The sequence below is a fragment of the Akebia trifoliata genome, chromosome 7 (assembly GCF_017979445.1).
Source record: "Akebia trifoliata isolate Shusen 1 chromosome 7, ASM1797944v1, whole genome shotgun sequence".
Lineage (NCBI taxonomy): Eukaryota > Viridiplantae > Streptophyta > Magnoliopsida > Ranunculales > Lardizabalaceae > Akebia > Akebia trifoliata.
In genome coordinates this window covers 29,017,460-29,042,642 of record NC_141381.1, presented here as the reverse complement: position 1 = coordinate 29,042,642, position 25,183 = coordinate 29,017,460, and the positions used below count along the sequence as shown (strand labels likewise).

The 25,183-nt window shown below is 36.3% G+C and overlaps 1 protein-coding gene across 4 annotated transcripts in view; it reads right to left on the bottom strand.

The window, feature by feature from the left end:
• Positions 1-25,183, bottom strand: part of ATM (Serine/Threonine-kinase ATM-like protein) — a 74,456-nt gene that overhangs the window by 43,963 nt on the left and 5,310 nt on the right. For 2 of the 4 annotated variants that reach the window (XR_015180055.1, XR_015180056.1), the window contains exons 13-26: positions 24,919-24,993; positions 20,621-20,662; positions 20,391-20,461; positions 18,435-18,483; positions 17,977-18,048; positions 16,708-16,863; positions 16,521-16,610; positions 10,498-10,685; positions 9,061-9,667; positions 8,880-8,951; positions 8,532-8,711; positions 7,642-7,767; positions 4,855-4,982; positions 341-497 (exon numbers count right to left, since the gene is read on the bottom strand). Coding sequence is in view for 1 of the 4 variants with exons in the window: in XM_086448182.1 (XP_086304308.1) it covers positions 341-497; positions 4,855-4,982; positions 7,642-7,767; positions 8,547-8,711; positions 8,880-8,951; positions 9,061-9,667; positions 10,498-10,685; positions 16,521-16,610; positions 16,708-16,863; positions 17,977-18,048; positions 18,435-18,483; positions 20,391-20,461; positions 20,621-20,662; positions 24,919-24,993 (1,998 nt within the window). In the remaining 3 variants the exon portion in view is untranslated. The remainder of the gene's footprint in view (positions 1-340; positions 498-4,854; positions 4,983-7,641; positions 7,768-8,531; positions 8,712-8,879; positions 8,952-9,060; positions 9,668-10,497; positions 10,686-16,520; positions 16,611-16,707; positions 16,864-17,976; positions 18,049-18,434; positions 18,484-20,390; positions 20,462-20,620; positions 20,663-24,918; positions 24,994-25,183) is intronic. The other 2 variants (XR_015180057.1, XM_086448182.1) reach the window with 1 other exon arrangement.

Here is a 25,183-nt window from a genome sequence, read left to right as displayed (position 1 = left end):
TTTTGAGGACTCCTTTTTAAGGTGGGAATTGGTGTACCATGTTAGGGAGTGACTTTGTTTATTTTCCTTTTTGTAAGGAAGCCATCTTGGCCTTATTTTCCTATGTTATTCATAAATTCTTTAATTACATTAACATGTAGAGAAATTCTAGTATAATTTGAACCACCCCCCCTCTAAAAAACAAAAATGTGATTCAAAATTATGCACAATAGAAGAATGCTTTACGAAAAACAATATCCTGCACTAATAGGAACAAAGATTAGGCTTCGTCTACAATATTAACTTAAAGAAACCCAAAGGTTGTAATCATGCATCAAACCTCAACAGCATTTTTCAGTACCTCTACTTCTATCTTTTCACTATAAAATGCAACATGTGCTAGAGTAACAATAATAGTCTCCATTGTTGGACGGGTCTGAGGACCAGCAGCTAAGACCTCCCTTTCCGTAACAAGTTTTTCTTTTGAGGACATCACCAACTTGACACCAAAGTTGGAACTGGAAAAATAGGGTAAGTAAATTCAGTACTGGAAATAAGCCTCTTGACTAGGTAAAATTGGAAAGTCGTACAACGTTTCAGAAAAAAAGTTCAAAACTTACCATCCTCATACAATCAAAAGAGATTTTAAAAAGAACTACAAGATGAATTCCAAAACAATAACAGAACAACATAAACAATACTTTGAAGAAAATAAACACAGCTGCACAGCCTATTTGGGGTTCAGGCCATGCATAAATCCATTGATACAAAACTTAACTGAGTAACAAACCTGCATCGCCTTTTACCACATACTTGAAGAAAAGGTCAGCACGGTACTACTGTAAGTTGTCTACAACAAGTTCATTTATCATTATCTTTCTTTCCTGTTTTATTCAGTTTACTTTGTCTTTCTTTCTTTTTGGAGGGGGATCTAGAAAAGGACAATATTTTTAAAGTTGAGGTAACTGACAAACGAAGTTTACTAGAATCCCCAGCAAGGATGGTGGGTTGAAAATATGACACCTAAAGATTTACATAAAACAAAATATTTGTTTTTAAGTCAATTTTTCCTCGAATCCTACTTTTAGCTCCTGTTGTATGGTATTACATATGTTTATTTTTATCCTTATGTCCTTTTTCGTCTTTTCCTACTTATCATGTCTCTAATATAAATAGGAATGAAAGGAATTAAAAAAGTACTTTTTCTCAGGTACATTTTCTTCCTCTTCTCTTCTCTTCTCTTCACCTCTCTCTTTTATCCTCTCTAAACCCTAGGTTACTTTTCTACATTCGTACCCACCACTACCATTTATACTATTTAAAAAACATAGTCTACAATTTTTGTGTGTGCGTTGGAAATACCCAAAATGTCAAGACAAGAACCAAAACTTATTTTCAAGAAAAAAAAAACAAACAAAAGTGTTGCGCTTTTTCTACAAAATATTGTTGTGTTCTTAAAAGAGTTTGAATGGAAGGAATCAGAACTAAAAGTGTAATGTGAGAGAGAGGCTCTTATCCATAAATATTATATGGAGACAATCCTTAGAGGCCTTATTTATCACTGCCCTAAATTGGTATTTCTTCCAATATTATCCTTTCAAGCAATTTCCCTCCGTTCTTGACAAGTAAAAAAAAAATTATCAGAAAAATTAGGTTTAGGAAGAAAGTACCTTGTGCACAAAAGGTTCCTTTATTGTATATATTCTTGATAATTAGGAGCTCGGAGGATCATTTTTATAATGTTTCTAAGCTCGTGATTTAAAGGGGGGGAGGGAAGGCTCAGATCATGTTCCCTTCTGGCTGTACCAATATTCCTCCATCCATTTTACTTTTCAAGAATAAATGTGGCTTAAGGTTCCATACTTCCTAGACAAAATAAACAGTGGTATTCATTTTCTTTGGAAGGAAGAGCTAGGTAAGTGCTCAATAAGAAGTTACAGTCACTCAAAGGAAGGAGTTAAAGAATATCTCAAAATGAAATTATGAAGAGAATATCTCAAAATGAAATCTATTATGGAAGAGATAGCCATCATCGATAGACGGAGAAAGGAACCGAATCAGTCCTATCGATGGAAGAGGGGGCAGAATCAGTCCTTGAAAGAGAAAAGTAAGAAGATTACTCTTAAGGTGGACTACCAAAAACTTTTACGTTGTAGGAGAAAAATGGAGATAGCATTCGAAGGTACAATGGTTGAAGGGTGCATTGTTTCCAATGGATTGGTAATGCTCAAGGAAGATGCAACAATAAGCCAAGGAGAAATTATGGTAGATATTTAGAAGAATTGAGGAAGATAGGGAAACGGTGGTGGATTTTACACTAAATTGAACTTAGATTCTTCTATCAACTGACCACCATCTATAGATGGCTTATATTTTAGTAACATCAATTCAGATCTTATATGGGCAGAAAGGCCTTTAGATCCTTGGCTCTATCAAACTGACAGAGGAATACAAGGACTTGCTAGGAAGTGATACACAGGAATTTTATGAAGGTGGTGCAAGAATTTTAGAAAGATGCAAATCCTGATAATTGCTCTAATAACACTTGAATTTATTTAATTCCTAAAAAAGCAAGGCACAAAAAATATCTCTGATTTAAGACCTATCAATGAGGTAGGAAGTGTGTATAAGATTATTGCTAAAACATTGGTCTCAACGATGTTCAACCAAAACATTATTCCAAAAAATTAAATGTTACAGATTGTCTCCGAATGTATCTGAATATTTCGGTCAACCTGGTTTCACTTTTTCTCCTAACCCAAACATTGCCTCCAAACAAGATTTTAAACCTTGCTACTCTCACCTCTAGTGATATCACCATAACAAAGGGCATTATGGACAGGAAAATTCTTGATGGGGTTCTTATCACTAGTGAATATGTAGCTTCCAAGGAGTCCCGAGAATTGTGAGCAAAACAGACAAGTATAAAGCATACGATCATGTAAATCATGGCTTTTAGAATACATCCTAAGGAGGATGGTATTTGGCACAAGGTATGCAGTCAAATGAGGCTCCAACTGGATATTTCATGAGTTTCTAGCATTTGAGGAAAAGTGACTTGTTTTCTCTCTTGATCTGTGTTGGTGGCAAATGCTATGGGGAGAATGATATCTAAAGCAATGGAAACTAGAGCTCCAGCATAAAGATCTTCATTAGTTTGCAAGCTGGTTTCTTAATAAAATTATCTTTACCCATCAGTTCGAACGCCAATTTTAACCACCACCGAAAAACACCAGAATAAGCAATATTCACTAGGCCAAGAGCACTCTTCAAGTAAAAGCTTCCGCATCCGGTTGACCAAAATGAGAATCCTAAATTGCATGAGCAATAGATCTTACATGTGTCATGTACCCATGACTCCAAATTCCCTGCCAAGCAACAAAATTTCCTTGCCAAAAAGATTTCCAGAAGTCCACACAAAAATTATTGCTAACTGCCCAAAGTGAGAAGCTCAGCTCGATTTTATTGGTTATGTGAGATTACAGGTAGTCCATACTTCCTTCCCACGTCAATCGTAAATTCCTGGTTAGGCATTAATGGTCCGATGATATGTCATTTACAATTTGCAGATGATACATTACTTTTCATCATAGCATCCCACACTCAGATAAGGTTCCTGGCAGGTTTATCTTGTTGTTTTGCAGCAGATTTGTCATCAAGGATAAGTTTGACCACGAGTAAAGTTATCAAGAAAGGAGTGGTAAACAATAATGGGAACATTGCAAAATCCCAAGGTGTGGCATAGGCAGTTTTCCAATATTTCGAAACTCGTTAGAAGTCAGCTGTCGTTCTAAAGCTCTTTGAGATCCAATCATTGAGCAATTTTGTAAGAGGTTGGCTCCATGGAAGTCATGCTATTTATCCAAAAGTGGGAAAGGTGGTGTTGCTTAAGATTTAAAGCATACAACCAAGTTGTCTAATCTTCCTGTTTATTGTATGTGCTTTTTCCATCCCAAAGTGCATTATTAAGAAATCAGTATGTTGTTACAAAACTTTCCGTGGAATGACAAGAAAGATGTCACTAAGTATCACTATGTCAACAGGGAAATTTTGTGCATGCCTCGGAAGGTTCGGGGGAAAGAAACTCAAAATTATGAATGGAACACCTATTGGGGACTGTGCATCAGATCAAAAATTACACAAATAAACATCCGAACGTCCCAGGAGAATGGACAGTGTTTGAGAAGATGATCCACTGACTACTTCACAATTCAACACTTGGCACACCTTTGGGATTCTAAAACCAAGGCTAATAAAGTGTTCAATAGTGACGATCTTATCCAACATGGTTAGTCCAAACAAAGAATGCCACTGGAGGGAACTTGCATATCCCAAAAAGCTCTAGCAGGGGAGGAGTAACGATTAGATAAAACAATCTTTTGCAGAAGGATCTCACCGAACTTATATTCCATCATCACAGTTTTGAACCAGCTTCCAAAAGGACCAAATGGGCAGCATCGACACTCTCAGAAAAAAAGAAAAGGAAGGAATTTTGATCAATGGCACACAAAACAAAATCTACATGTACAGAATAGATAACATTCGTCTTGGGAATTCAGACTCCAGTAAAGAGGATTATAATCCAAAATGCAATGACAGTTTTTTTCTTCTTCTCTTTAGACAAAAGATGTAAATGAAATCAAAACTATACAATTTAAGTTATCTCCATTCGAGCTGAAAATTTTCGATGAAAGGGAGACAGAATGTGAATGAGAATAGGAGCAGGTGCCTGAGCAGATTTGGTAGACAGTACACAATAGAAAGAAAGGAATCATCAAATTTATGAACCAAGGCATCTAAGAGTCACAAGATCTTAACTCATAAATTATTATACAGTGACCATTCAAACCAAGAAACGTGTAATTTAATGCTCACCAAATATCCTTGAAGAGCTCATCATGGCCATCCCATGTCTGGAAAAGAATGCCAATACGTCTAGCCAAGAAGAGCCTGACTCGATAGTCAGTGTCTTGAAGCATCGTAAAAAGTCTCTCAATTATCACCTGTTCAGAAATAAAGCACAGTAACCAAATAACTCTTCTTCTTTTTTTATGGGTGTGGAATCAAGATAACATAATAATTACGAAGTAACCTACCGGGAGGTCAATCTGACCTACCAAGGGAGATTAAAAGATGAGAAAAAGAAAGAGGAGGGGAAAAAGCACCGTTCCCTCCCCATACATCACCAGTTGCAAATATAAAACAAAAACCTAAGAAAGCACTTCCTTGAAATCACAGTGAATTAAAGCCCATTTAACATGAGGCTTTATATGGAAATAACATGTTAGAGGAATAAATGTCGTTATCATTTTATCACTACGAAACCCAGATACTTCAATCTACATAGCATATCCATACCCACATGATATGAAATTGACCCTGATACCCAATATTTCACAGGTACTTCAACCTTTTTGTTTTCTCATTTCCTTCTTAACTTAAATTTACTGGCTCTTAAAAATTTGCTTGTATAATCTATCCATAAAAATATATACATCATATTGTAACAAACCATAGGGCAAGACTTTGCAATATCATGTGTTGCATTACATCTAACATGATGCAAGTACAAAGAAAATTATACTTAGCTTAAAAGGGCTAAATTAAACCGTAGTACAAACATATTAGATAAGCTATCTGTGTCAGTATCTGTATCTTGGATTGAAGGAAATGAAATATCTTGTTTCTTGTATCAGTGTCTGCACTGGAATTTGTACATAAGCATCTTAGGTTATCAATGCCTCTAGAGGTTAATATGAAATGAGTAAAGCAAAAAACACAATCAATCGAATCTATTCTTCTGCCTTGCCAACCCTAGCAAATTCATCCACCTATTTAAGACAACAAACCATCCAAAAAATAAAAACAGAAAAAGAAAATAGAACATGGAATAGAAGATGGATTAAATAGACAAGAAACCCATCAACTTTTTTTTATAAGTAAAAATAGTCTATTCAGAGAAAAAAGGAAGGTCAAGATGAACAACCCAAAGGATATAGAAAAAGAGCAAAAAGAAAAAACAAGGAACGATCACTACCCAAAGACTCCCAACCCAACACTACCTCACCTCAAGATACATACCCAATCCCATCTTACAAGGAAATTGTGGATCGACCCTTGCTTGTCAAGGTTTTTAGTATTTTGTTCTCTTTTATTTTTATTGATAATCTGCACCGAGCAACTATAACGGTTTTTAAGAAGAGAAAGGAGGAAAAAGATATGCCTCAATTTCTCATTGAGTTTCTAGTCTAAATCAAAGATAGCAGCATAAAATTAAATTGGCTTTGAGCTTTATTTTACTTTTATCTGTTTTTAGTAATTAAAGACCTTACATCGAATCTCAAGACCAACTTAACAAGCTCTTTATGTTCAGGTTTACATTATACATATGATGGCTCGAATCATCTCTATGACTCTATCAAGGAAAGGACCAAGCCTAATCAATGTTTGAATTGCAATTCACAGCCCCTGGTTCATATTGTTCCTCTTGGCTTTGCCATGTTGGCGTCTTTCAATACATATGTATCTAGGGTATAAATGAGATACACAAAACTTGTTTTATGTAAAGTTATTTCCATTTTTTTGGTACTTTTAAGCAAATAAATATATTATTAATTAGTTTATTTACTATTTTCAAGTAGAACTCATCTAAATCATATATGCATATGTATGGTGGTATGGGACTGGTTTAAGGAGGGGCTTTAATGATTGGACACTCATCGTTGGGTGATTCATAGGAAAGGGATGTTTTTGGTGAAATCTTAATATCTTGGCCTTTCCCATGTGTAGTTTTGGCACTTTCCCACGGTGGAAGTTTGAGGCCCAAAAGTTCCTCCAAAAATTTCCTTCTTCATTTTGGCTGCTATTTTGGGGAAGATTTTGACAATGGAAAATGTTATCAGGAGGCGTGTTATTTCAGCAAATTTTTGTGGTATGTGTAAGATGGATGGGGAGTCAATCGATCACGTTTTACTTCATTACCATTTGGCTAGAGAGATTTGGTCTCACTTCTCAAGCATGTTCAGCCTCTCTTGGTGCTCCCTATCCAAGAATTGATTGAAAGTTGGGTTTCTCTTGATTTGAGACTTGTGGCATTCAAGAGGAAGTTATGGAGCATCATCTCCTTCCATTTTGGGGGGATTTGGAAAGGAAGGAATGCTCAGATTTTTTAAGATAAGGAAATTTTGGTCCAAGAAATTATTATCTTTACTTTGGGTCTCCTATTCCCTTGGAGTTAAATCTTTAAGGAAAACCAAGCGGATTTTCTTCGAATACCTCATGAGGAGATGGGAGTGGGTTTGTTTTATTGCGGTGTAATGGAATCCTCCTCTCCGGTTTGCTTTGTTATGCCCTGTTTTTTTTTCTTGTTTATAGTGTCTCCTTCTTGGTTTGGTCATCTCGATTGTACCCTCTTAATAAATGAATTCTTATTAATCAAAAAAAAAAAAGGACTGGCAAGTTACTGTTTGTGTATCATTCATTTCGGGTTTTCCTCTAAGTGTATCAACTTTGGATCATCCTAAGTGAATCAAACTCCACATTGGCTGATCCCAAAACCAACTGAGGCATTGAACAATGTATGAGATATAAAAAGATATAGGCATTCAAATGTCAAACAGCAAAATAAGTTCCATAAGAGTCTTAAATATGATATAGAATCACCTGGCCAATGCGAGGATCGAGCTTAACAAAATTGCATATGCATTCAATCAGCAAAACACGTCCAGACCAATCAAGAATATCGACCTCAGCAATTTTGTTTACCAAATCTCCAAGGGAAACTAAGCCCTGCAAATCAAACAACAGACAGAAGTTAAAACATAAACTGGTCAATGCTAAAAAGGACACATGAAATGACAATAAAAATTTCATAAAACAGATTGAGTGTCACGCGGACATCCAATAACACCTCAGTCCTCAAATAGTGATCAATGAATAAAAACTGCATTCCTTTTTGGCAAATAAAGTTTTCTTAAAGTAGAATAGGTGTAATAGGGACATCAAATAACAACCCAAATATGATCATCCAATCAATACTAATCTCATCTATTTTTTACTCCATAGATAAGCATTGCACGATTCAAAGAAAGTGTAATAAATTAATATGACCAAAAATCTCCAAATCCATATAATTAATCATTAAGGGGAGTGCAAATGTGAATTCCCATCTTCTTCTCTTGTTCCCCAAAGCCCATTCCTCTCGAAAGATAAACAAGGAAAGACCAATCCATGTGATCATAAATTTTCTCCACCCAACTTTCAGACTAAACATTGGCCCCCATGGCTGTGTGTTTCTTCTCCATTCCCCTTTGGTAGGTTACTATACCACTAAGTTAGGGTTTTAAGTTCCTTGTTCCATTTTTCTGATTTTAAGTTCCTTATCAAAATTATATAATAAAACTGCCCCAATATGTCCAGAGGAGCTACAGTAGTCAAGTCCACAAAAAATTCTCTTTTTGAACACAAAATATTGAACAAGAACAAGAAATACTGAAAATATAAAAAGACCACAAGAAATCAGGTTCCCAAAAGGAGATAACTCAAATCTCAACTTCATGTAAAGAAACCTGCTCAGATGCCCTCCCTTGCACAGATGGATTAACATTTTTATCCTTTCTGTCAGTAACCGAGGATAGTAAAGTACCAAGCAAAGACCGGATGGCAATTAAAATATTAGCACAATGAAGCTTAGCTGACACTCGTGATTCAATCATATTATTCATTGAAATGACCTGAAAAGAAGAAAAGAGAAACATAAAACATGAATAATCAGACTGATAAGCAGCAATCTGCTCAAGTAATTAATGGAATCCTGAAGTGAGCCATGATTGAATAGCCTAAAATTCAGCATACAGAACTATTTGAAGTTTTATGGTAAAATCTTGGTCTAATAGCCTTACCAAGTCCGAAAGATTTGCTGAAGAGGACCAGGAGAAGTGTTCACAGAGACAGTATAAAATGTTTTCACGGACCTGTAAAAACAATCACATTAATGGAAGGTTTTCAACCAAAACACAGAAAGTTTTCAACCAAAACAAACATAAATCTAACATCGAATTTGTTCATTGATTCGTAACACACCTTATGGTCATTTTCCTTTTCCATTAGATCAGACATGATTTCCCATGTAATAACAGGTAAAACAAAGAAAAAGCTTGAAATCACTGAAATCATGTCGAACTTCCACTTGGAAGAAGAAAAGGGAATGCCAATTGGACCCTGGCCACTAACAGCTAAAACATCCATATCTGTGGAATCTTCATTAACATCCAACTCCATATCAACAATCCTAGCTTTACTGCTATCAGGTGGACAAGAATTTTGTGGACATGTTGCAGAAGAAGAAAAGAATTCTGGCTCAGACTGAGCATTCTTTGTGCCATCCAAACATTCCTCAAATAGTTTAGCCAGAGACCTCAAAAGCCTCTCAACAACTTGAATTATAGCTCTAGAGAGGACATCATCTATAACATTTTGATCTCTCCAAATGCTGAAAAGTGGACAGCAAACGAAGCTCTTAACAGAAGCAAGAGTAGACACTGTTCCATCAGGAAATGGGCTAGCTCCAAAACAACCTCGACTTTGAATATCATTCTTGTTTTCCTCAATGACAGAAACGGCATGCTGAAGCAAGTTATACAAATGCTGGCACATTTTAGTGAGGAAGGATAAATTTTCTTCTCTTAACCTGCAAGAATATGAAACACATAAAGGAGAAATAAAAACACCAAAGACACGAATTCATGATTCAGAACCTATACCCTGCTATTTTCTTTCACACGTTAGTCAAGCATTGATTGAATTATTTTTTTTCTTTGGGGTTCGACCATGTAAATCATGGTTGCTAATCTTTGTCTATTTAGTCCTACATCTTGATTGATGGTGTATGATCATTCAATGGTTTTATCAAACCAAAAAAAAAAACATCAAAGTCACCCAGCAAGAAGAAAGCTGGAAGTCAGTGAGGGATGGAGTCCAAAGATACAGCACCTTTGAGAACCACAACAACTAAACACACTCGTCACCAAGGTTGTTTAAGAGTTGGTAACTCAGAAGAAGCCCACAATCTTTACCTAGAATTGTCTCCATCTAAGACTCGTACATTAAAGTTGACATCTCTAGGCAACACACAAGCACGAAGAGATAAAGTGAAAATGAGGATAGAAATGAAAGCAAACCATAGAATGATCATACATCATCAATAAAGATGTAGGACTAAATAGACAAAGATTAGCAACCATGATTTACATGGTAGAACCCCAAGAAAAAATAAATTGATCAATGCTGGACTTACATGTGAAAGAAAATAACAGGGAATAGGTTCTGAAGCAAGAATTCGTGGTAAATGAAATCAACCACTTCTAATGACCAATTTAACACTCCAAGAACATTCAGCTGTCTACTGAAGCAGATGAAAGGAAGCATAAAATTGTCACAAAATGTTTATAACACAAAGATCATAAATTACAATTAAAAAAAAAACAGTTCAGTGTAACCAAATAAACATGATGATAATACCTGGTTAATATTGAACCATAAATGCAATTACAAAGGAGAGCACATAGGAAGAAGAGATCTGGCAGAAGCATTTTTTCAGTCTCCTTATCCATTACAGCTAGAAGAAAGTAGGTTTCCATTTCATGCATTAGTGGATGCCATATTTGACGAGGAAGACGCACAACACTATGGCATTGAGATTGAGATGCCTGAAAATGATCAAATGCGAGAAAACTTAGAAATCTAACAGAATCAAAGGCATTATTACCAAGGGATAAAATCTCATTTCAATACAATGTTTCGGTCAACAGAAACCGAGATGGTCTCGACCAAAGCATTCCTATCCTAAACATTCCAAGACACTCAGACGGTCAATATTTCATGCCGTTCTCAGCCAAAACTGGCATGATCCGAAAACATTTCGAGACAGCACAATACTTTGAACCATGTGTATAAATGTATTAGGAGAAGAATTTTAGAAAGTGATTCTCAAGTCTCATTAACGAGAGCTTGATATATATATATATATATATATAACCTAAAATGTGAATAGACATAAATGCCCTTACATAGTTTGAATAGACATAAATGCCCTTACATAGAATTAAAATAAGCATCTAAAGAAACTACATTTCCAATACTGCCTCTCAAGCTAGGCCAAATATATCAACTAGACCCAACTTGACAAGATGAGAGTTAGTGACAGAAGGACCAACAAACTTCATAAGCATATCAGCAAGTTGTTTTGAAGAAGATACAAAAACTGTTTGTAGAGTATCAGAACGAACTTTCTCCCTGAGAAAGTGAACATCAACCTCTATATGCTTGGTTCTCTCATGAAGGACTGAGTCAGAAGCAAGCATGATGGCAGACTTGTTATTGCAAAACAAAGTAGAAGGTCTAGAGACCGGAAAACCTAACTCCATCAACAAAAATCTAATCCAAATAAGCTCGCAAATGTCAAGGGCCATAGTACGATAATCAACTTTAGCAGAAGAGCGGGAAACCACACCTTGTTTCTTACTTTTCCATGAGATCAGGTTATTACTATGGAAAGTACATAACCCAAAGGTAGATTTCCTATCTGTAAGAGAACCAGCATAATCAACATCAGTGAAGCAGGACAAATGTGGTTGAACAGTGGAGGCGTAGAAAAATTCAAGACCAGGACGAGACTTTAAGTAGTAAAGAATATGATAAACTGCATCAAGATAAGAAGTGCGTGGGGCATGCATGAATTGACTGACCATACTAACCGCAAAGATCAAATCCGGTCTTGTGTTAGTCAGATAAATCAAGAGGCCTATAAATCCCTAATAAGAAGGATCAGATAATAAATCACCAGCTTCAGCATGAAGACGATGATTCTGATCCATAGGGGAGAAGGCAAGACAACAACTAAGCATACTAGTGTCTTGAAGGAAATCCAATGTGTATTTGTACTGAGATAGAGAAATACCACGGCGAGAACAGGCCACTTCTATCCCCAAGAAGTACTTAAGGGAACCCAAATCCTTAACCTCAAACACACGACCAAATATCATCTTAATCCTATCAATCCACTGTGCATCACCTCTAGTTACTATTATATCATCTACATATACCAATACAATAGTGCAACGACCATTCACTCCTCGACGAATAAAACAAGTATGATCTGAATGGCATCTAGAAATCTCCATAGATAAAATGACCTTAGAAAAATGTTGAAACCAGGCTCATGGAAACTGCTTCAGATCATATAGAGATTTAATAAGGCAACATACTTTGTCATAATACTCCCCCTGAAGACGAAATCTGGGAGGGGGGTCCATATGAATAACCTCAGTCAGATCCCCATTCAGAAAAGCATTCTTCACATCAAGCTAGTAAAGAGGCCAAGAATGACAAACAACTAAAGAGATGAGGAAGCGGACTGTAGAAAATTTAGCTACAGGGGCAAATGTAGCACCAAAATCATTTCCTAGAGTCGGTGTAAATCCCTTAACGACTAGGCGGGCCTTGTATCGATCAATAGTGTTATCCATGAGATAGTTGACAGTGAAAACCCATTTATAACCAACAGTCTGTTCCCTAGAAGGAAGATGAACAAGCTCTTAGGTGTGATTCTTTTACAAAACATCCATCTCAGCAATTATGGCTCCAATCTACTTAGGATCTCACAAAGCCTCTGATACAAACTGGGGAACTTGAACAGAATCAACAGCAGCAAGGTAGGCTTGATAAGAAGGAGAAAGTCCCTCATAGGAAACAAACTAGGCAATAGGATGGTCAGTAACACACCCTCGCTTACCTTTGTGAAGTGCAATAGGCAAGTGAGAATCAGAAATAGAAGGAATAGGTGTAAGAGTAGAAGAGGGTATATCTAAGTCCAAGGAAGAGGTTGGCAAGCCTGGAGAGGGGTGAGGACAATGAGAATAGACCTTAAGAGGCAGCAAAGATAAAGATGGATTTTACAAAGGAGAAGAGTCTTACAAAGGAGATGAAGGTGGAGAGAAAACTGAAAAGGATAGCACTATAGAAGAAGGATCCTGCAAATATGATGTAGTGCGAAAAAAGAGAAACATTTTCAAAAAATATAACATCCAAAGAATAAATTACACGATGAAAAAGATGATCATAACAGTGATACCCCTTTGACATAGATGAGTATCCCAAGAAAATACAACAAATGACTTTGTCATCTAATTTCGTAGAGGAGTCCTGTCCTAAACAAAACAAGTACATCCAAGACTTTGGGTGTAATGGGGAAAAGAGTGTTATCAGGTCAAAGAACATGAAAAGGCACTTGTCCGCCTAAGGTGCAACTCGAAACGCGGTTAAAGAGAAAGGCCGCAGTAAGGACTGTCATATTCCAATATAACTTGGGAACATGCATACCTCGAAAAAGACAACAGACAATGTTCATAAGGTGACAATTCTTGCATTCTGCAACTCCATTTTATTCAGGAATGTAGGGACAAGTCAACTGATGAAGTATACCACGCTCATGAAGGTGGGATCGAATCCCATCAGAAATGTATTCCCCTCTATTATCAGACCTAAGAGATTTAACTGTGATGTTGTATTGGATCTGAATCATTTTAAGGAAATTAACAAAAATGTGGAGCACCTTAGAACGAGAACGCATCAAGTAAACCCAAGTACAACGAGAATAGTCATCAATAAATGTAACATAAAATCTATGACCATTAAAAGCAATAATAGGGGAATGCCCCCATACATCAGAATGAACTAAATCAAATAATTTATTAAATCAATATATGCGAGGAATATAAGAAATACATGTGTGTTTAGAAAGCTCACACACAGAGCACTGGAATTTGTGTCCACTACAAGAAATTTTTAAAATAGGAAATAAAGAGCATAAGTGCTAAAAATTGGCATGTACTAAGCGAGCATGCAATAAATCTAAAGTTTGAGAAGAAAAAATATAGCTCTCAGAGAGTAGAAACATAGAAGCTGGAACAGTAGTAGGTTGGGATCCAAACAGGTACAACCCATCTCTCTCAAACCCCTTATCAAAAATCCTCCTCGAAGTCGAGTCCTGAAAAATATAGTGACTAGAAATAAAGGTTACGGAGCAGTTTAGAGATCTGGTAATACTACTCACAGACAAAAGGTTAAGAGATAGATTAGGAACATTAAGTCCAGAGTCGAGAAAAATCAAAAGATAAGGGGATGGTACCCTTCCTGTGGATAAGAGTAAGGAACCTATCAGCAAGTCAAACCTCTTTATGAGTAGCAGAAAATATAGAAGAAGTAAAATGACTAGATTCACTGATCATATGATCAGAGGCACCTGAATCAATTACCCAAGTCAGAAGAGCAGAGCTACACTGAGTAACATGAAATACAAAAGATGTATCTGGAGACGTAGTAACTGATACCAGTCGAGGATGAGTGAGTATGAGCATGGATCTGATCCCGTACAATAACAGCAATTTAGGTCTGAAGTTGTTGTAAATCAATAGTGTCAGGGGAAGCAGGAGTATCAATAGGAGGAACTGATGATGACTTCACAGCTGTAGTATGGGAAACAGATTGTCCCGAAAAAGATCACAACAAATGGGGATAGAGTTGAAAGCAGCTGGCATTTTCATGGTCAATCTTCCCACAATGGCTGTAAGTAAGGCTACTCCCTCTACCAAGGCCACAGCCTCCACGACCTCAACTACCAGATCCCTGAGGACGAAAGTCAGAAAATCTCGAATTGGCTACTAAAGCCATCTAATCTGTAGCTGGAGCAGAAATAATCCCAGGGACCTGAGTCTGAGAAGGAACTACACGACGACGCTCATCACTATCGATAATCGCAAATGTCTCGAATAAAGAGGGTAAAGGTGTGGTGTTAAGGATCTAAGTCCAAAGTGCCTTGAACTCTGGACAAAAACCCATGAGAAACTGGTATGTCTGATGTCTGGTAATCCGTGTAACCACATACCTAACTGCCTCTGCAGACAACTCAGACATAGACTCATAGTGAGAGAGTTCTTCCCAGCAAGACTGAAGGAATGTAAAATAATTAGCTACACTTTGAGTCCCTTGGGTAGTCTGGGCGATGTCTCGATACAGTTCGTAGATCTTCAAATCATTCCAAGTATGCGCATATGTCTAAGTGAGGGCTAACCACAACGAAGAGACTATCTCATGATACATGAACATGATGTAGATGCACTGCTCCATGGAGTTAAAAATCCATCCAAGGATAATGCAATTGTCAATTTCCCATTGTTCAATTTTTGGATCAATAAGAGATGGCTTATTAATGGTGCCCCAAACCATCCAGATTTTCCTCTACTCCCTAAATTAAGTCTAACTGACCGAGACCAAGACTGAAAGTTCCTACCATCTAATAGGGTACAGTAATGCGTTGGGCTGACAGATTTACTCCAAGACTAATGTTGGAGTCATTGGTCTCTTGATGCGACGTCATTGTTTTTTTTGCGAATAAAGTGATCTAAATTTTGATTTGAAGGGAGGTCACTATTGTCCCAGACACAAAGAAAAAAAAAAGCTTCCTTGTTGCTATAGTATGTTGTCATGGGTCAGAAACAGAGTCTGTTGCTGTCGTAGGTCACCCAAATAGGTTGGTTGTGGTCACAAAGCTTCACGTAGCCCCCAGTTACTATCGCAGGCACCTGTACAACGAGCTACTGCTGTCGTAGATCACAAATACAGCAATATGTTGTTGTCATAGGTTCAAAAAATAAAATCTGTTGTTGCTACTACCGTCATAGGGCACACACACAGCACTTCAGCTTTTGTCACAGGTCTAGAGGACCAAACTCCTGTTACTACTGTTGTTTTAGATTACAAAAACAGCAATGTGTTGTTGTCGCATGTCCAAAAAAGAAGTTTGTTGTTGCTCTTGAAGTCGTAGGGCACCCACACAGCACTTTTATTGTTGCTGCAGGTCCAGAGAACCAAAATACATTTGCTGTTATAGGACACACAAACAGCAATTTGTTGTTGCCGCAAGTCTAGAATGTCACTCTCCTATATCCCAGCAGCCACACCAATCTATACAGCACCTTGTGACTGTTGTAGGTCCCCAAAAAATTCTGTAAGACAGCAAGGGTAGAAAAAGGACCCTATCAAAGGGTAGAAAAATGCACAATGCAGAATTGCAGCATGTGAAGAAACTAAGAAAAGAATCCTATCGCAACATGCGATAAAGGAGTATGAATCAGGAAAATAAAAAAAGCCCCCGAAGGAGGAGACCTTTTAACGAAGCTTCAACTAGGTTATTAGGTCTCAAGATCCAGAAATGTTGGGAATAAAGGAGAAGAGAATGAATTCAAGGTCCCAAGAGGAATCGAAGAGAAGAACCCAAAGAGAATTTGGGACATCCTCTATAGCTCTGATACCAAGAAGAATTTTAGAAAGCGATTCTCAAGTCTCATTAATGAGAGCTTAATAGATATATATATATATATATATATATATATAACCTAAAATGTAAATAGACATAAATGCCCTTACATAGAATTAAAATAAGCAACTAAAGAAACATTATTTCCAATATTAGGGACCACTAGCACCTCTACACAAGAACCAGGCTCAATTTTAGCTACGACTTCCACAGAACATTCAAAAAGCTCATATAGAAGTTCACTGTTGTGTTTATCCGCCTGCAATCACAGTCAAGTGGATCAGCCAAATTCAACCTTGCCAGTATGAAAATCCAAAGTAAAATGCTGACAGTAAGTGCAACTTTTTTAAACATACCTTAACCAGGTCCTCTACAGCTTCAGCAACATCAATATAAGTGTGTGACATGGACAGTCCCTTGAAACAATGTGGAAATGGAGCACAACCAGCACAAAGAGAAAACATAGCTGCCGGCAACATGGTGATCACACTTTCGTTCAGCACAAAAGATTCCTATATAAGAAAAAAAAATCTTGTTTATAAAAATTGCAACGTAGCCCCAAATCTTGAAGAGGCATTAAGATGGATTTTCAAATTAGAAAAGACGGCAAATTGCAAAGGCAATAAAGTTCCAGAAGTGAGCAAGACGAAGAAAACAGAAATAAATATGACCCTTAGAGAGGAAGAAAAGCTAGCATTTTTTGCATACGGCACTTGATAAGAAGAAACGCAAGCATTCTTTCATCTGCAAGTAGCAAATCAGGTTACCTCACAGTGGTCAAGTAGTAAAGCTGAATCTGCATTTTTTTTATTGGATATGGAGAACATATCAGTATGCATAACAATTATGCAATTATGAAAACCCTGCCATCACCTCATGCAATCCCCAAAAAACTGTAATTATGAAAAATTAATGCTAAATGTACAGCACATAATTGGTCCCTCATAAATAAAATAATATATGTATTGGAAAGTGCTTTTATAATATATATATATAGAAGGTCTACTCCTAGAGCCTACACGAAAGAAAGGGTATTGGACCATCAGATATATACACTTTCTTTTATTTTCTGAGGACCGTTAGTGATGATCATCCAAAAGAATGAAATAGATCAGGTATGCGGAGCCAATCAGGTCCACTTTTGGTACAGAAATCTTCCCAGTACAGTGGAAAAGTAGGGTTAAAGAATAAAAGAAGAGAAAAAAAGGAGAAAATAGAGAAAGGTGCATCGTGTGTCGTGATGATGGAAATCCAATCTATAGTTTGAATGATGATGGAAAAGAATTTTTTTATAATTAGTGGTGACTTCTGTTAATATTACATTAGAAAAGATACAGACTTTACAGAAAATTTTCCCAATGAATAAAGGATCCCTATGGAAAACATTTTATCTATGAATTCGCTACATTGCGAGAGCTTCTCAGGATAGGTCAAAAGATAATAACCACTCCCTTCACAAGTTCCCTTATACAATATATATCATATTTGACTTTGGAAAATGAAATTTCATAAATTCGACATTCACAAAAATCAGTTGTTTTTAAATAATACAAGAAATAACAAAAAACTATAACAATCATGTAAAATTATACAAAGCAAATCCAAAAGATTTTGAAGCAACCAACCTTCCAATTTAGTAATCCCAAAGCTGCTCTTAAAAGATTTTGCCTGAGATGTAAAATGTCTCGAAGGTCACCCTACATAAGTATATATAACAAAGCAGCAAATTGATATTAGCCATGTACTGCCAAAGTTTTCAAAATGTATTTCAGGACATCCAAAGAGAACAGAAGCATTGAAAGAAAATTGCATTGGAAAAGATGTCAAAGATGTGATCAGATGATTAAAGATGAAAGACACCACAATAAGGAAAAAACTGTATTAAAAAAAAGAAAAAAAAGGCCCATCCCTGTCAAAGCATGAGAATCTAAGCCTAGATAAAATAAAGATGTGATCAATGTCACATTCTCCGAAAAAAATGTATCCAATAAAAAATGGAAAACACGGATAGGTAGATAGATGAATGCTTCTATTCCTAAAAGACACAGTCCTGACCAATATAACATAACAGTAAGTCACGTACCTGAGAACCTTTTCTTGTAAAATAGCACACGATGAAGTTTAAAGCAAACCTGGGGAGGGGCCACAACATGAAATCATATAGCAAATAATAAGAATAATAATAATCAGCTACTCTTGCCTTCTCTATACAGTTAAGTCAACAAGGTTCAAGGAGGCTTCAAAAGATTAATTAAATTAAGCATATATACAAAGAAAATATTATACAATAATTGAAAATCTAGAAATTAAAATGGTAATTATTAATGCTAAAAAGAACTACTATTGATTGTTACATATGAACAAACATATAGTACTGGACAATTTACTTTTCCTGACCTTTCAAATGTTCCTGTGTGGTTCTTTTAACATTCTCCTTTTTTAATTGGAGGACACTACCAAGCCTCATAGTTGTTCTTAATGCGGAATGCAAATCAAGCCAACAATAACTGGTTCCAACAGAAATTTTCTAATTATTTAGGTTGTAGCTTGTTTGGGTCTGGAGTTATTTTTTATCCCTTTTATTTTATTGAGATTTGTTCTAGATTATATAATTTTATTTTTAGATATTTTTTAATTTTTTTAGAAGTCATATATGAGTTTAGGTACTATTCATGTCATTTTTCTTCAGGCCTCAAAACTTGTTCAATTGGGTCAATTTTTGTTCCATTTCGCAATTCCAACAAGTTTTGAAAAGTTATGGCCAAAATACTGATGGGATATCAATTTTACACGAGATTCACCTCTCAAGGTCAAAAGCATCAATCGTTATGTAATTTTAGGATTAAGATTTTGAGTCATATGAGAGAGCCTACATATAAGGCATTGTAACAGGGTTTTAATAATTTAATGGAATAAAAGAAATTTTACAACTCTTTTTTGAGATTTCTCCAATGATTGGATTATCGTATGAGACCAAGGTATCATATATTTTCTTCTCTTTCATCTTCTTCTTCATCAAATCTTATATCTTTCCTATCTTTTTTATGTTTTCTTATTTTCAAGAAATCTTGAACTCTCGATTCTTCAATCCATCAAGAATCCTCTAATCCCCATCAAATCCTATCAGAACAACAAACACCTATATCATTAATTTGTTCCCCAAATCTACCCTATACTCTATTACCTAACCCCAACCAAATACCCAAAACCTTCCTCAAACCCTAATTGCATATCGTAATTGCAAAACTTTGTTTTTTATATTTTCAACATATAGTCATTTGAGATTTTGGAAACTTTTTCTTAAAAAGAAACCTTTCAATAATTTTTCTTTCTTCTTCATCACCTTCTAATTAGCCTTTCCACCACCCTTCCCAAGTAGAACATCCTTAGAATCGAACAATTCTAAGTTGTCCTACATAAGTTTTCCTACATATTACCCCTCCCTATAGGAGTTCCTTCTCAACTGAATACTGAGGTCGATGTCGAAAGAAATTCTTAATTCTCTTTCCTTACCGCAATAGCAGCTCAATTCATTCATTTAGACTTTCCAGATGTTCTCAACTTTATTCCCGGGTACCGTTTTATGCTTAATAAACTACATCGGCTATGGGGACCCAGAAGCGATTGCTTGACTCCCGGTCGACACCGACCGACATAAATAGCTTCATTCCCAGGGACTCTTTGGGGACAGCTTTCTTTAATGGAGTAGATCCCATCCCTCTCTTTTAGGTCCTCATCCTCATCAAAAATCAAAAGCCTACCACCGCCACTCCTCTTTCTTCGTTGGTTTTACCATGGGACAATGAAAGAGATTGTCTTTGAAGCCCATATGCTTTAGCTCGTCTCATCACAGGTCTACTTTTCCCTATGTCTAACATCTTTTTACTAGATAACATTTCAGTGAAATTGTATGTTTGGAAGCTTGACAACTTTTCCTTGATTATTTTCTAGGAGTAGAAGACGATGGGAATGAAAAATTGTGCATCACATAACATCATTATGCAATTTTGGTATGGTATCCTCCAAGTCAAGCACTTACACTGACGGCATATGCTTAAATAATCGGAGGTCCCATACATCTTGAGATACAAAAGGTATGTCGATTAAATCCTGAAAGATGAAAGTTGACATTAGAACTTTTAAGGTATGAAAGGACCCATATGCTGATGTTTGTTCATATTATTATAAGATCTGAGACTTTCTATGTGAAGGTGAAGAATCCTCAAGTACAGCAAGAAAAGACCAACTCATAGAAGGTCAAAAACTTACATTTGAAATAATGTTTCCAAGAAGTGTCAAAGCAGCATCTGCCTGTACCACAGTAAACAATGTAACATGCTAGAACAGTAGCTTAGAGTAAAATTACCTCCCAAAATAGCAAAAAAGAAAAGAAAAGATACATGGAAAACAACATGCATCTCATGTTAAAGAGAAATGCCACACTGGAAATAAAGTACATCCTTGATCGCTGGTAGATATCCTCAGCTCATTTGTACTTTGTTTCCTCTTTCTAATAAATTATATACAACAACAAAGCCTTATCCCAAAGATTTGGGGTCAGATAAATAAATTATGATCCTCCATTCAACTCTATCCAAAGCCAAATCCTAAAAAATTCCTGTACTTACCAAAAAATAAGAACAGCCAAACTGATGGAATAATGTGCATATAGTGACATATTATAGGGTGGTAACAGTGACAAACTAAACTGAAATTGGAAAAGCAAAACCTGAGCAATGAAATGCTAAGAAAAACATATTTTTTGGCAATTAAAGTAAGAAACTAGTGAGACCAATCTTCCTATTTGATCTTTTCCTTTCTCAGCAGATATAACAGCTAGATTCACCTTAGACACCAAAAAATGAACATTTCAATTAACAGTTGAAATGCACCCATAACAAACGAATTAATCACACAGATAAGAACTTCTGGGATCCTTTTTTTCCATAATGAAAAGGTATATTAAAAAAAAGTGACAAGCAAAGGTTTTGAGGGAAAATCACAAAATTGGCATGATAAGCAAACACAGTATCTTATAGAATGGTATCAATGGCAGAGTTCAGATAGGTGAAAGTCAGTGTGCTTGTCAACAACTCAATCTCCTTAATTTAGACTGACAATCACTTCTCTTTTTCTGGGCTGTGGTTCTTGCCCTCTATTCTTTTTCGTTTTAAGTTTTCTTCTAATAGGGAAATCTCCTCCCCTCATTGTAATAGTTCATTTTCTTAATAAAACCCAATGTTTTATAAATGCATACATGAATTATCTAGTAAAGAAGGAAAGTAGATATTTAAGAATTTATATAACACTTGCACGTGTCACATCAAAAACTGCACCCCTTTTTTCCAAACTCTTTCTCAAGTAGTCTTCAAAAAGATATCAGACTGATGGAGGACACATCCAAAGCAATGAAATAAATAGACGAATGGAAAGCATATGACATACTCTCAACGTCATAATGGATTAGGATAAGATTTACACTCCTCAAATGCCTTGAACATGGAACAAAAGTTAATTGACACTATGTCACAACTCTTTCTATTATCAAGAGTTAGGATTTTGTTAGTACTAGCTGACCAAATGAAAAAGGCTATCAAATGGATTTTTTTTTTTGCTCCAAATGGCAGCCACCGGCATGCATGGTTTTTAAATTCGTCCGAGACCGAAACGTATCACCCAAGTTAACTCGGTATCGGAGCTGAACGAGACCAACTCACAAGGAATTTTGAGACAACACGACCACGTATCGTGAGATAAACGAGTCATCTCAAACGATATTTTCTAATATCTCGGGCCATACAAACAAGACAGCGCAGAAAATGATTAACTTGCGAGTTAAACGGGACATATCGGACAAGATTTTCAAAATCTCGTCCGAGTTAATCGAGAAAAATGAGTTAAAGCCTCAACCCTCTATTCTTTCACCCCCAAATCGATTTATTTTTAATTATATATTTTTTTGGGTTCATTTTTTAATAGGAATTATTTCTGAATTTTTTCAGATTTTTTCAGATTTTTTAAATGGTTAAAAACCATTGTCTCAATGTCGAACGAGACGAGACGTATCGTCCGAGTCAACTCGGTATCGGAGCTGAACGAGATGAGACGTGATACCGAGTTTAAAAACCATGACGGCATGAGACTTGCACTATGGATTTAAAGAATCATTCAACCAAAAATGTGTTGTCCTTAGTGTTTGCCCAAATTATGATCCACATCCCTCAGGGATATGGTTACATTAGACAGTTACTCCATGAGACTGGCAACAAAAGGGACTTCTGGATTTTTCAATCATTGAAATTTTTTCTAAAGCCAAAGTCCCACGATAGATCAATAGTTGTTTCTTAGACAATATAGAGTACAGATTTGGGAAGTAATCCGTCAGGAATGAATGATGTGCCATTGTGCCACACCAACTATCCACCCAGAACAGAGTTTTATTGCCTTTCCCCACTATAAATGATATATTTTTCCTGAACTCGAGGATAATCTTATAAACAACTTTGCATACTCTGTGCACTCAAAAAGCTACCTTGCTATCCATTTTCCCACCCAAGGGTCTCTCCCCAAACTTAGCTTTGATGGCCCTTTTTCCACAAAAAAACAATGTTCCACCCCGAATCTCCACAACCATTTTCTCAATAATACCACACTCATTTCTTTGAACTTTCAGATACCGAACCCTTCTCTTTGGGTTTACAGATTACCTTCCACTAAACCAAGGGGAATTTGCATTTTCAAACTTATCATACCAAAGAAAATCCCGAATCACCTTATCCAATCTCTTTTCTACACTTCTATGAATTGTAAATAGAAAGCAAATTGAGATACAAGCAACAGAACTTTTTATCAAGGTACATTTTCCCCATTTAGTTAGATATTTACTTTTCCATGAGCTTTATCGTCCATACAACCTCTCAATGACAGGATCCCATGTCTTATTTCGCTTTACATCTATATGGCACTCCTAGGGGCAGATTCAAGTACAATGTTGATAGTGCATCTAGATTGCAACCCAATATATCTGTCAAGATGTAGATATTGGGAATTGATCAACCTCCCATAGCTTAGTCTTCTACAGGTTAATTGGAAGACCTGAGACAAGTTCAAAAGAACATAACAAACCACTAAAATATCTAACATGGTCTATGGAAGCATCGAGGAAGATCAAAGTATCATTGCTAAACATAAATGAGAGATCTTCGGTCCCTCAACCCTCACTCCAGAATCCCCTAAATCCCCATTCTCCACTGCCCCTCTGATAATTCCCCTTGGTGCTTATATGAAATTATTAAACAAGAGAAGTGGAAAGTGGGTCTCTCTATTTCAATCTTCTCAAGCTTCAAAAGAAACCAACTAGACTCCCATTCACCATAATAAAAATGATGTCATTATAACAACTTCAGATCCACCCAATCCACTTCTAACCAAACCACATCATCAACACCATGTATTTGAAGAACTATCTATTTACATGATCATATGCCTTGTCAAGATCCAACTTACACACCAACCTCGACACCTCTTCTTGGAGCCTCGAATCAATACATTTATTAGCAGGAGCACCGTCTAAAATTTGTGTTTTTTTTATGAAGGCTCCTAGCTCTTGACCAATCACCGAAGAGATAGGCATCTCAGTCTATTAGTCAAAACCTTTTATATGATCATGTATGTAGCCCCAACAAAACTAACAGGATGACAATCAAAAATGTCTCATCCCAATCCTCTTAGGAAACAATGCAAGGTGGTATCCGAACTACGGTCAAGGAAAACTCCCTCTTGAATGTCTTTATCACCTTCATCAGATCCTTGTCAATGATATCCCAACAGACCATTACAAACTCCATCAAGAATTCATCATGACTCGGTATTTTATCCCCATTCATACCAACAATAGAGTAGTATACCTCATCCTCATCGATAGGTCTCTCCCACCACAATTGTTTGTCTACATTGCAATCAATGGCAAGGTTGTCCAAGGTCAGCAAGTTATGAGGGGATCGTAGAATAAATTCTTAAAATTCAAACACACCTCCCTCATCTTTTCCTCATTGTCTAATATTTCCCCATTAATTTTCATGTGAGATATTCTGCTATTTATCTGATGGAAGCTATAGCCATTCTATGAAAAAAATTTATTATTGTCCCCTTCCTTCAACCACCTCAATCCTCGCCATTTATTTCTGTCACCAACTAATTTCCTTCATCACAGTCAATTTCTGAAATTCAACTTCAAGGTTATTTGTTTATGTTCTTTTCTCCATGGACAGACCAGATGCCTCTTCCTTAAAGTCCCATATTTCTATTTCAGTAAGAATGCCATTTATCTTTTCCCCATCTTGCCAGAAGTGTACTTACTCCCACTCTATCCTTGAAGTTGTGTTAAAGGATCCACATATTCTCAAATTTTAATGGATTTAGGAGATTGTGATTCACACCCACTTGTAACCTAATCTGATTAAAACCGATGCTTCAAGAGAATGAAAAAATGTTGCGATTGAAACAACAGCTAAAAGGGAATTAGCATCAGCAATCAAGCACTGAGATTGATGGCTCTGAAAACTTACAACTGCAGTCACATTACTGAATATAGGTAGCCCGTGAATCAAATAGTTCCATATTGTATGCCAACCGCTACCAAGCTGTAAATGTTATCCAAAAAAAAAATGTTAGTTTGTATTTGTGACTGATAAATTAACAAGAAGAGATTTTAAGAACAAAACTAAACACAATTTTTTAACTATTGGCCTATAAAAAATGTCTAGAAATGGATAGCAACACAAAATTGTGACTAGAGGAGAATTCTAGTAGATTGAGTTATTGTAATAGAAG